Source organism: Populus alba, chromosome 18 (genome assembly GCF_005239225.2).
Source record: "Populus alba chromosome 18, ASM523922v2, whole genome shotgun sequence".
In the NCBI taxonomy this organism is placed as follows: domain Eukaryota; kingdom Viridiplantae; phylum Streptophyta; class Magnoliopsida; order Malpighiales; family Salicaceae; genus Populus; species Populus alba.
Genome location: NC_133301.1, coordinates 2,325,028 through 2,337,486, shown reverse-complemented (window position 1 = coordinate 2,337,486; position 12,459 = coordinate 2,325,028). Strand labels below are relative to the sequence as shown.

Genomic DNA, 12,459 nt, shown 5'->3' with positions numbered 1-12,459 from the left:
ACCATCAATATCAGCTGCACGCGCCGTTCCGAAAGATACCAATGTGTGCACGTGTTAACAGTTTTTTTTTTTTTAAAAATAATACTACATTGCCCTTGAAACCCAAAAATCATTACAAAAAAAACCATTTGAAATGGCAAATAAACTCCTCTAATCAAGATTTCAAAGAGTTTGAATCTAAAGGCAAGAAAAATACGAAGTACCAAAAAGGCCCTTAGCCATTTTTATTTTTTTTCTTTTAAGAGCAATAAAGTGATTTCATTATATAAAAAATAATAAAAATATCAAGATGCCCCTAAACGATTCTAAAAAGACAAATGAGCAAAGGAAAAAGATCTTTTTACCCTTTAAAAGACATTCAATATCAGTTTTTTAAAGAGCAAAATTATCAATTTACTATTACAATCCACAATAAACAAAGAAACATGTATAGAAGTTCTCCAACATATTCTAGTATTTCCTTCTAAATTCTTTAAGCATGTTTTGACATTGCAGTAACAATTATTTCTTAAAATATATTTTACTTTAAAAATCCATCATAATATTTTTTTTATTTTTAATATATATCAATAAATTAAAACAATTTAAAAACATCCGCACAAAAAATAAAATAAAAGATTCAAATTTCATGAAAACAACGGTGTTCCCACGGTACCAGTCACTCTCTTCCTAAGTAATAATTGTTCTGACGCGCCTCTATCGGTGGTGGCATTGACTGGACATGGCATTGCGGTATCAAGATGTGAAGGTGGAAAAAACTCCATGTGCTGACCCAGAAGCACGTTCAGACAGCTTGGCTGAAGAGAAAATGTCTTCTTATGATTGATGCTTGTGGGGTCACCATGGTTTCCTCTTGCCCTTATGCCAGAAAAGCCATCGATGAGGCCATAGATTAGCTCAGGCAAGGTACATTTAACAAATTTTCCATTGCAGCAGCCAGCAGAAAAACTAAGCTTCTGTCTTCTGTCAACAGTTACCTGAGAAAGAAATTAAGGCAATGCGAAGATTAAATCCACTTTTCACAGGTTTTCACAGCCTGGTTTACGAGTGAAAAGAGAGAAGAAAAAAAAATAGAAATCTAACCTGTGGTGGGAAAAATACGATGATTAGCCTTGGAATTGCTTTTCAAAAATATTTCCGAACAAAATTTGAAAATTTTTTATTTTTTATTTTATTTTAAATTAATATATTTTTAATGTTTTCAAATTATTTTGATGTGTTGATCTTAAAAATAATTTTTAAAAAATAAAAAAAATATTATTAACATATTTTTTTAAATAAAAAATACTTTAAAAAACAACAACAACTACACTTCTAAACACCTTCATCATTTTCAGTCGTTTAGTGTAGTGGGCATCTCCTTTCTCATATATTCATACATGACAAGAAAGAAAGGTGCCCACTTGTTATTAATGAATTATGATTCCACTCATTGTAAGCCCCCGTTTTTCCAAATAAGCTGCTGGTAGAATAACAAAATTTAAAGCATTAATAGCTGTAATTAATAGTTATATGCAAGTGTGTGGTTAAAAATTTTTTTAGCTTGAAAAAATATTAAATTAATATTTTTTGTAGCATCTTAAAGTATTAGTAAGAAAAAATCTTTCTTATTATAAATACCAGTTGAGTTTTTAATTATGTTCAATAGGCAATTCGAGGGTAGTGTTTTATTTTAGCAGTCCAACTGTGTTTTTAAATTTTTAAATATTTTGCTTTAATTTAATTTTTTTTAGTGTTTTTGGATATTTTGATGTTCTAGTATCAAAAATTTTAAAAATATATTATTTTGATATATTTTTAAATATAAAATATCTTAAAAAGCAACATTTATCATAATCTTTTTTTTTGTAACCCAGGGTGTCCGGGTCAGTTTGCGCGCACCACAACTAATCCTGGGCTCACTGAACATCCTGCAAGCCCAGTGAGCATGTAAGGCACCGCGGGGGTGACAAGCGTACACAAATGGGGCTTGAACCCTGGTGTGGAGGAAGGGAACAAGTCCCTTCAACCACTAGACCACAACCCCATGTGTAACATTTATCATAATCTTTTTTTTTTTTTTTGGTAACCCGGGATGTCCGGGTCAGCTTGCGCGCAACAAAACTAATTCTTGAGCTCACTGAACATCCTACAAGCCCAGTGAGCATATAAGGCACCGTAGGGGTGACAGACATACACAAGTGAGGCTTGAACCCTGGTTCAATCACTAGGGCATAACCCCATGTGTAACATTTATCATAATCTTTTTTTTTTTTTAATCTTAATTACACTAGAGATGGATAGCCATGTTTAAGATAGGCAAGTCAAGTTTGGCAACTATGTTCAAAATAGGTAGTTAGAGGTGTAAGTGTTTAGTATTGTGGTGGATGATATTTTTTAAAAGTGTTTTTTAATTGAAAATGAGTCAAAATAATATTTTTTTATATATTTTTTATTTTTTACATAAAAAATCAATTTAATACTTTTTAAAATGAAATATAATTCAAAAACATCTTTTGGTATTGCAAAGTACCCATAAGTTGCCCTGCAACAAAAACATGATTGATAAAATATTGTGGTGTGATATGTGTTATAAAAAATTATTTTTTATTTAAAAATATATAAAAATAATTTTTTTTAATTTTGATATGAGTATATTAAAATTATTAAAAAATATTTAAAAAAATAAATATATTTTTTAAAAAACATTCATTAGCGTGATGTTTTTGTTGCGAGGCAATGCAGGTTGCACGGCGGTAACAAAAGTGTACTGGCTGCTGCAGTTGCAGCCAATTAGCAGCGTCCTGCCGTGGGCCCCATTAAATCATCAAAATCTGAACGGTGATTAAAGAGTACAGAAATCAGGTGTACCAAAAACTGCATATTTTACTGCCACGGCTAAACTTTAACCTACTCCATCCCTCAAAACCAGGCCTCTTTTTGCAAAACAAAAAAAAAAAAAGGAAAAAAAAAAAACAGAGACACAGAACCCTTTGGTTGAATCAATAACCAGAGGGGGGGCAATTTTTTTCCAGGAAGGAGAGCAAAATCCATCAATCGATTTTCTTATCCAATTAAGTCATGCCATTTTTGAGGTAATCATACCAAACCCATTATTTCTTTTCAATTTTTTTTAGAAATTGATTTTTTTTTTTTTTAATTATGGGTGCAGGATTGATAGTCCTCTCCTTCCTGGATTTAGCTCTTGGCAACAAAATCCTATCTTGTCACGCTTGTAAATGCGATTGTGTGGACTTCCTCCTCCTTGGATCTATCTCTTTGCATGCATGGGGTAAGCTTTTTGATTCCCTTAATAATACAGGGCGGCCGGCCTGTTATAATTTTTTCAGTTTTCGCGAAATTTTTTTATTTGTTATACGTTATAACACATGTTTGTTTACTTTGTGGAGAATTTTTCATTTTTCTTGAAAGTCTTTCAGGAAAATTAAAGACAAAAAGAACTGTTGAAAACTGTGTTTATTAGTAAAAGCTGAAGCTTTTTACAAATATTGACACTTGATGGGGAAGGGGCACTTCTTCTTCTTCTTTTGTATATTTTGGTTTGCCTAGCTTTCTGGGTCACTGTAATACATGGATTTTAAGATGTCTGTGTGGTTTGACTTTTTTTTTTTTTTTTTAAGGTTTGGAAGTTTGGAATCTTATGTTGTTGTGTTTGCTTGTCTTGTAAGCGAGCTTTATGTGGAGTGAACAATAGAAGCATGTATTGGCTTTTCAGATTTGCCATTCTTTCCTTGAAGTAATGGCTAATTAGATATAACATACACAGGGCTGTTCTTTTGAATAGGATTTTTTTTTTCTTTTTTTGTAGGAGGTATGCATTCTAGGTGTTCTTTCTTGACTCAAACTGGGAGAAGCTTTGGGAAGAAACCTTTTTGTTCATTTGCAGTGTTTTCCGGGGCTTATTTTCGTGCTCTTTTGCTTTTGGGGATGGAATCTTTTAAGAGAAAATGCAAGGCTGTTTTCAGTGTGAGGAGATTGTTTCATTGTTTTATTTATCTGTTTCTTCTTCTTCTTTTTAGTATTAGCTGAGAAATGAACTAATGGTTTAATTTGGAATCACGCGATGCTTGTATTATAAGAGTGTTTATATATGTTTAGAAATTTGTACGTGTGTCATGTTTAGAACTGTGGTGTGAACTGATTTCATGTCAAGGGCATTTGAGTGGTCAAGTTTGTGTCTTTTCTGATGAATGATTATGTGTTCTGTTTGTTTTGATGGATTAAGTAACTGCAGATGTTTCGGAATATTTTTTTTCCCTTTAGCTCCGTCAATAGTTTGCCACAGCCTTGAATTATGCAGAAGATGTATCATATTTCTACATCTATGATTCTTTCCTTTTCTGTCTTTTCTTCTTTTGTTTCTCTAAATGTTCTTCTTTCTTTGCTTTTTTTTTTTTCAAAAAAGGCACTAGGAAATTATGGTGATGAGAGCTTTCTATCATGGAAGGTTTCTATAAATGCTGAATGTTCTTTTGTATATTTCAAGTTGTTTTGTCGATTCAATTTTGTAGCAAAATATAGGTAATCAGATATGCAAGATCCATGATTCTTTTCAGATACATCGTCTGGCTCTTTTTTTAGAATTTTACCTTGGTTGGTATCTGTGCTCATCATCAGGTGAACAATTAAAATAATTTAATGTCATTGTTCTTTTCCTGCAAATCAATTTGCAACTATTGCACAGTACCCTTTGTATCTTGACTAGGTCACCCTTTTTTATTGCTGTTTATTATAATAAGCTTTGCTTATGTTTTGAGTGAATTATTGGATGGTTCGTTTGCAAGTCTGAAATTGATTTTTTATTTCTTAGAATAATGTTGAAGGCTATCTTATTTATTTTGCCTTTGTTGGGGAGGGTATGATTCATTTATATCTTATAGTTCTTTTACATTTCTTCTTTTTCGGTGCTTCAACGTTTTTTTTACCTCCACTGGAACATTTGAGCATCAAAGTATTGATAGCTGGTGCTAATCATATCTGCGGTGAAACCTGATTTGTAACAGAGCAGAGGTTGTTTTGGATGCTGTGCTAAACCCCCTACAATTATTGCAATAGATGCGTCATCAAAGGGACGGAGAGTTCAAAAACGATCAGTAAAAAAGTCTAGCAAATCGAACAATTTTTGGAGCACTAGTGCTGGTGATATGGAGAATAGTACAATGCATTCCCAAGGAAGCCTTTCATCAATTAGCACATTAAACCAGCAGCTTGATCCCAGTAATGCTGGAAGCACTAGCAACTCTTCTGAATTTGTTAATCGTGGCAAGTTCAAGTCTATTGCTGGCTAAATATTTTGCTTAAGTTGATTATTGCCTGCTCTGTGTGTAATGTGCACTTCTGCGGAGTTCTCAATTAACATGCCACTTTAGCCTTTTTTTCCACTTGGAACTTGGCTTAATTGTCACAAGGCTACGGGCTGTTACAGCCTTTATATAAGTTTAGCTGTTCTGTGTGTGTTCAGGAATTTTGCAAGTCTTTTTCTTCTTTGCTTTCATTTTGCCCTTCTCTTTACCAAGGCATCCTTCAAGTGAAGTATCCCAATAACAGAAGCAGTATTGACTGTAGGTCTTCTTCTCTGGAACCAAACAAGGCAGCAATGGCTTGGAAATAAAAAGACTCAGAACAGGAAGCAAGTTCGAGAGCCTACAATAAGGTGAAATATCTTTCTTTGCATTTGATGCCCCAGTATGTGAAGCACTAATTTGTTGGCATGGAGCCATTTAAATACCGTGATTTTCTCGCAATTCTTCTTAGTTTGGGCGGTCCATGCTGCAAGTTAATTATATGAAATGTCAAATACTAACATGAGATTTTCCAAGTTTTGACAGTGGCTTGACTTTCAAATTCTTAGTTAATCACATTTTAGATTGTGTCCTCGTGAGGTCTCTCTATAGCAAATGCAACAACACCTTTGTGGAATTTGTCTATCAGCCAGCCCTTTCAAGAGGAGTAATTTGTCCAACTACAACCCTTGCAACAACATCCTTGTGGGATTTGTTGTCTGCAATTATGTTATGGCATTCGTGTTTGCCTTTTGTCAGCTCATGTTTTCTTTACTCTTTATGTTTTGCAGTTGGAATGCCACGTACGAGAGTCTACTTGGGAGTAACAAGCCGTTTGCTCGACCTGTCCCTCTTGCTGTAAGTCCCTTCCCTCTCAGGTTTCTGCTTTATTGTTTGGAAATCTAGTTCACTATTCCCCATTGCTTATTGGATTCAAATGGCAGGAAATGGTGGATTTTCTTGTTGATGTATGGGAGCAGGAAGGCTTGTATGACTGAATAAGCCCAGAAATTTCAATGAATCCATTTTTATTTGTCTTGATTTTCATACAGTTCCTTGGTGCAAATAGATTTATAGGTGTTTGCCTTTTTCTTTTTTTCCAACCTTTAGGGTTGGACAGACAAAAAACTGTAGTGCATTGTACTTTTACCGGTACCAGTTTTCGTAAAACCTATCAAGGCATCATCATTGTAGCAGCACCCTGGCTTTCCATTGGCGAACTTGGGTCCAATTTATAATATTAGTCTTCTTCCTTGAATGGCCACCCTCATCCGTGAGGGCTTGTTTGGATTCCTCAATGTCTCCATTGAAAGTGCATCTGTATGCAAGTTTGCATCAAAACTAAAGCAGCCCTCAATTGAATTGCTTGCCACAGGAAAAACTTGAATTGTTTTTGCACATATCTAAAATGAAACAAAATGCATGTGCCAGTTGATCTTTTGGTTGAGAGAGCCATTGTTGTGAGGAGGCTCATCTTAGATAGAGATTATGCGCCTGATGCCAGATAACCCTAGGAGTGATCCAAGTTTTCATAGTATGGCCTTAAAATTGGGCTGAAGACCGCATCAAACTAAAAAGATATGATTTTCTGTGTTCGATTACTCATTTTATTGAAGAAATCCGAAGCCAGGTGTATGTTTGATAATGCATAAATATACATGTTTTGGAGTTGATGCCAAAAAACTTGCAAGTCTTCCTGTAGCACCACCTCATCGAAGACCTGCTAGAAAAGGGCCCTGGCTAAATGGCATATTCCCCTCAGAAAAAAACGAGAGGGAGACGATGAGCTCAAGTTAGATGGTGGTGATCGGTGGAGTCGTCTTCCTGTAGGGGGGCAAATGTCAATTGTCAGGTATAGGACAAGGTAAGCCGGCAACCTTTGTTTCGAAGGGATGCTGTAAGGATTACGATTGCTTTTTTTTAGAGAATAATATAAAAATTTTAGAAACTCAACACTTAATCCCATAATAAATAAAAAAATTAAGCAAAAGCTAACAATGGTTAACTTAACCAAGAGAAGAAATTATAGAATATTTATGGAACGTTGGAGTCGAGAAGTGTGTCAGAATAGTCAAATGGAGCCGGTACATGCATTTCCAGATTTCCTGAGTTGGTGACACCGTATAATTCAAGGATTTTGAGCGTGACAAAAATGCTTTTATATTGGCCTCGTGGATTCCATGAGCATGCATATGACAAAATTCAGAGAAAATTATTGTCAAGTGGATGCTTCAAGGAAGGGGCAGTCAGACGGGGAAGAGAGCGTCACCGAAGCCAGGTGCCTGCTTTTATAGGAAGGCATGAGTCCCCTGCCTTAGTCAAAAAGACATGGATTATATTAAATTTAATAGGTTTGGTTTAATTGATTAGATTTTGAATTTATTTTTTAGATATAATTAATTTAAATATTATAAACTTCAGAACTATTAGTAATTTATAATTATTAATTTTAGAGTTTTAGAAGATTAAGATATACATAAGTTAACTTGAATACTCATAATTAAAAAAAAAAAAAAAAAAGATATGGATATTATCCTTCTTGCCTTGCGTTTCGATGAATAGTTAGAATTGTTATTGTGTTTTTTAAAAAATATTTTTAATTAAAAATATATTACAATAATATTTTTATTTTATATTTAGTATAATAAAATCATTTAAAAAGGTTTTCATGCCCCTTCTTGACCTCGACATGAATTCAAATATTCTATAGGAAATTTAATGCCTAAATCATATATTTCAGGGGGTGAACCGTGAGCTCCCAACGCCTCATTGGTTCCTCTCTCACTTATTATATTGTATGAAATTGCAAATTGCTATTTATAAAAAAAGAATTATACATGCACAGGAACATGGGATGCTGGAGTCTCAGTTCTGCCATCAAGATGGCCATACCATGTACATAAATAATAACTCTTCCTTCCCGAAACCGGTGGATGGATCATCAATGATTTATTTTGGGGTTGCAACCAAGTTTTTGACCGTATCTTATCAAATTGCTAGGTTAGTCGGGCCACACTGAATTTTTCTTTTCTTTGTTTTTTCTTCAACTCTGCTCGATTTCAAAACTAAATCAATCAGATTCATGGTCAACCGGTCAAACCAAATTAGGTTTCAAAACTATATGAGCGACTGATTAAAATAAATACATCGGTTTGTCTTGGAGGTTTATTATTTTTTTTTAGTTATTGTTTCTCTTTCGGTCATTTTTTATTAGTTTCATCTGAGTAACATATCTTTGTATTTTTTTAAATATACCCCCTCGTGTTTTCATACAATTTTTTCCTATTTATACAATTACTCTTATAAAAAAAAAAAAAAAACACCTCTTCCTTGTTAGATAATGCATCCACGTTATCATCATCCTTGTCTTCCACTTTCCCCAAACTGTGCGAATAAATGGGGCATGGAGGTTCTCATCAAGCCTCACAACATGCCTTTGTGTCCAAAAACAATTGGATGGTTGAACCAAAACTCCATGGCACAATTACACAATATTCCCTCCCAGCCAAAAATATTAGTTTGGCATGGAAAATTATAATCTTAGAAATATGGGCTTTGTTTTTGAAAAAAAAAAATAATAATAAAAAGAATATTTTCATCTTCCAGCCAAATGCCTCGGAATTGGATGCCATGACATGGGTGTATAAATAAAAAATGGATCTGTTAATTAAGGTAAATATAATAAGCTCAAGTTGGGGGATAATTACAAGCAATTTGGGCTGGGGAGGTGTACCAAATTTGATGAAATGGACTAGATGCACGTACGTGGGACTATTAAATTGTGTGAGTTGGAGAGACATTAGGAAATTAATTAGAGCATGTTGGATCATGGCATGTACAAGGAAAATCATGAAGCTAGATCCTCAAGTTGTTCATTATCTTATAAGTTAATTAACCAAGTTGAAGGTTTGGCAGATGAGGATGTAGAGAAAAGAATTAGATAAAACATATATAATACAAAATAATCATGACAAATTGAAAATCAAAAAAATAAAGAACGAATTGGCAGATGAGGATGTAAAGAAAACAATGAAGAGCGAATTAAAGAAAATAATGGCAGATGAGGATGTAGAGAAAAGAATTAGAAATCAAAAGAATAAAAAGCGAATTGGTAAAAATAATACATGATAAATTATGATTTAAGGAATAAATAATTTTTTTTCGAAAAAGGCCAAGGACGAAAACAAGCAATAAAAAACATAAGGAATGAAATAAAAAAAAAACAATAAAAAGAACAAACATGCACTTTCTCTGGTAGAGAGAGTAAATGAGGAGGAAGAAAAAAGAAACAACTATCGATTATAAACTGCTCATCTTCTGCTGCCACGCATCATACCAGGAGTAAGAGGACGCAATGACGCTTTCGATGACACAACGGAAGGCCAGATTTGACTACCGAGAGGTGTCGCACACGTCATCCAAAGAGCACGGACGCCACACACATGCAACGCATATTGAGCATGCGACAAACAACTTTTTGGAATAAAAAATTTAAAACTAAACATAAAAATACTAAAATGCCCCTCACAATCCTAGAAATTACAAATAAACCCATGTGGAATGACAAAAACATTTGTAAATACATACCTTAGTTTTTTGTCTTTTCTAAGGTCAAAGATGTATTTTAACTATAACCTAATAAGGAAAAAACAAAATAAACCCTTGATCAACGGCTCTATTCTTTTTTACCTTAAAGGCAAAGAAGTATTTTTACTATTTTAAGGTTTGTGAAAAGATGAAAACATCTATGATCAACATATCTAAATTTTATTGACTTTGGGGGTAAAATTATAATTTTATTTTGCAAAGAATTTGGAGAAGACTCGAATGCCCCTAAATAATCTTCTAATGACCAATGAACCACTAAAAAAACACTAAATTATCCCACAATCAAGATCGATATTTTCCCACTCAAGGATAAAATAGTAATTTTATTATAGCAATATACACATGCTATATATTTTGTTAAATTAGATTTATAATTTGGGTGCCTCATAACTAAAATTCCTAGAACTTGCATGTCATTACCTGAAGTATTTTTCAAGAATATAAATTTTATTGATATAAAAAAAGCTTCTTATATCATGATTAATTGAAGTCATATAACACTATATATTAAAAATAAAATAATAAGAACTTTAATATCCTATGTGTACCATCAATCAAGAGCATATAAAATAAATTTTATCTTAAAAAGAAAGCATAAGTATTATAAGTCTGAGATCTTTCAAGAGAGTACAGATTTATTCTCCATCGAGTTATTTAAAAAAAATTAAAAATACTAAAAATATTAATTTAAAATAAAAAAAATATATTTTTTTAAATTCAACACCACTGCAACACCTAGCATCCCTTCCATGAAAAAGAAATAGTTTACTCACTTGTTGTGGGAGGTTAATATTCTTCTACTCTATTTTAACCTTAATTTCCTGGTCTTTAGTCAAAGTATAAATGCTAAGAACTATATGAAAAGGAAGCAAGAGAGGGGTCGATTTTTCAATGATACCCATCATTTAAATCTTGATCAAGTGGTGTTGATGACTCTCTTTCACTGTGACATAATTTGCCCTGGTCCACAAACCACATTGAAATGTGTTCTTTTCAATCATCACATTGAATTTAATTTTTATTTATTTATTTTGTGTTGTTGATTATAACTTTTCGGTTAGGTTGAATGAATTTAAAGTATGTGGGCATGGTATACTGATCAAAATTAATTCCAAATTATACCTGACAAAGACGGTTGCCTTTTTTCCTTATAATTAAGTAATACTTTAAAAGAAACACTGTCGCTTCCCCGTACCTTTCACTTATTAATATAATATATAATTATAATTATATTATATTATTATAGAACTGTTTTTTTTTTTTGTTTTTTAATAAAAAAAAATTTTTTTGATTTAGTTTGTTAATGTTAGAATTTTTTTTTATTTAATTATCAGATTTTCATGATACGAATTCCGGTTTTGATGAGTTAACCTGATTTGACGAGTTAACCCGGATTTTTTTTTAATTAATTTTATTTATTTAATTTAGTTTTTTTAATGTTAAATTTCTTTCTATTTAATTATCAAACTTTCATGATACGTTTCCTGGACTCGACGGGTTAATTTGGTTTGATGGTTAACTTGGTTTGATGGGTAAACCCGTCAATTTTTTTTTTCTATTTAGTTATCAAACTTTCATGATGCGAATCCCAGGTTTTACGAGATAACCTGGTTTAAAGGGTTAACCTAATTAATTTAATTCTTTTTTCTTTTTCTTCATTAGCTTTTTTCTTCCTATTGGTTTTTTTTCTTTTTAATTAATCTATTTAATTATCATACTTTTATGACACAACTTTATAGCCAGACCCACATTCAATATTCTTGGATCCAGTGTTGCAGTCAGGTCATGCAAGTTTAATGTTATTATTAATATTATAAAATATTACTCTTGGGTCAGATGTTGCATCCAAACCCAAGACACTTGAGTATACCTTTGCAAGAAAAACCCAAGACTTTTAAATCTTAGTTTTTTTATATTTTTATGTAAAAAAAAGACTTGCGGCATCGCACGGATCATGTAACTAGTTATTATTCTATATATTGTGTTAGTACAAACATGTTTGTTTTTTTTTATAAAAAAATTATTTTTATTTTATATTCTTAGCTCATTTTGATACGATGATATAAAAAATAATAAAAATTATTATTTTAATATATTTTTAACAAAAAATATATTAAAAAATAACTATTAATATAATTAAAAAAAAAACTTGACAAGGAAGATTTTTCATTCATGCAATGGAGAAGTTGAATTCCTTTGAATTTGCTTTATTGGCAATGCTTGTCAAAGTGTTGTGGCAGTGACATTCATGTGACATAAATGGGAAGAAATTAAGTAGCAAATATTACAAATAATTTACTAGAAATTAGCTATGAAAATATAATTTTATACACACATAGTACTCGTAAAATAATTTTTTTATTTTCAAAGAAATATTTATTTTTTATATATATTTTTATGTTAAAATAAAAGTGGATATGTAACGTAACACGGATCACTTAACTAGTATTTATCTACCCTATATAGAAAAATTTTGAAACAAAATCAAGAACTAGAAGGAGAGGATTTTGACTTATCTTATCTATTTCTGAGATTTTTGAGATATATACTAAGATATTACCTCACTTAT

The 12,459-nt window shown here is 32.1% G+C and overlaps 1 protein-coding gene across 6 annotated transcripts; it reads left to right on the top strand.

Annotated features, from left to right (window-relative positions):
- Positions 1–2,881: 2,881 nt before the first annotated feature.
- LOC118051232 (uncharacterized) lies at positions 2,882–6,540 on the top strand. Of its 6 annotated transcripts, none has more exons than XM_073406434.1 (8): positions 2,882–3,074; positions 3,152–3,271; positions 3,809–3,966; positions 5,004–5,259; positions 5,566–5,653; positions 5,829–5,949; positions 6,074–6,140; positions 6,227–6,540. In XM_073406434.1, the coding sequence occupies exons 3-7, from the start codon at positions 3,814–3,816 to the stop codon at positions 6,107–6,109; spliced, it is 654 nt and encodes a 217-aa protein (XP_073262535.1). In that variant the 5' UTR covers positions 2,882–3,074; positions 3,152–3,271; positions 3,809–3,813; the 3' UTR covers positions 6,110–6,140; positions 6,227–6,540. The 6 variants fall into 6 exon arrangements, with proteins under 6 accessions (XP_073262535.1, XP_034917731.1, XP_034917735.1 ...); XM_035061840.2 differs by having other exon boundaries at positions 2,887–3,074; positions 5,004–5,262; XM_035061844.2 differs by lacking the exon at positions 3,809–3,966 and having other exon boundaries at positions 2,888–3,074; positions 5,004–5,262.
- The last annotated feature ends 5,919 nt before the right edge of the window (positions 6,541–12,459 follow it).

Excerpts from the sequence above, each read along its gene's own strand:
- LOC118051232 (XM_035061840.2), top strand. The coding sequence starts at position 3,814 with ATGCATTCTAGGTGTTCTTTCTTGACTCAAACTGGGAGAAGCTTTGGG. Across the intron at positions 3,967-5,003 it reads AATGCAAGGCTGTTTTCAGT|AGCAGAGGTTGTTTTGGATG; the intron begins GTGAGGAGATTG and ends GATTTGTAACAG. Across the intron at positions 5,654-5,828 it reads GTTCGAGAGCCTACAATAAG|TGGCTTGACTTTCAAATTCT; the intron begins GTGAAATATCTT and ends AAGTTTTGACAG.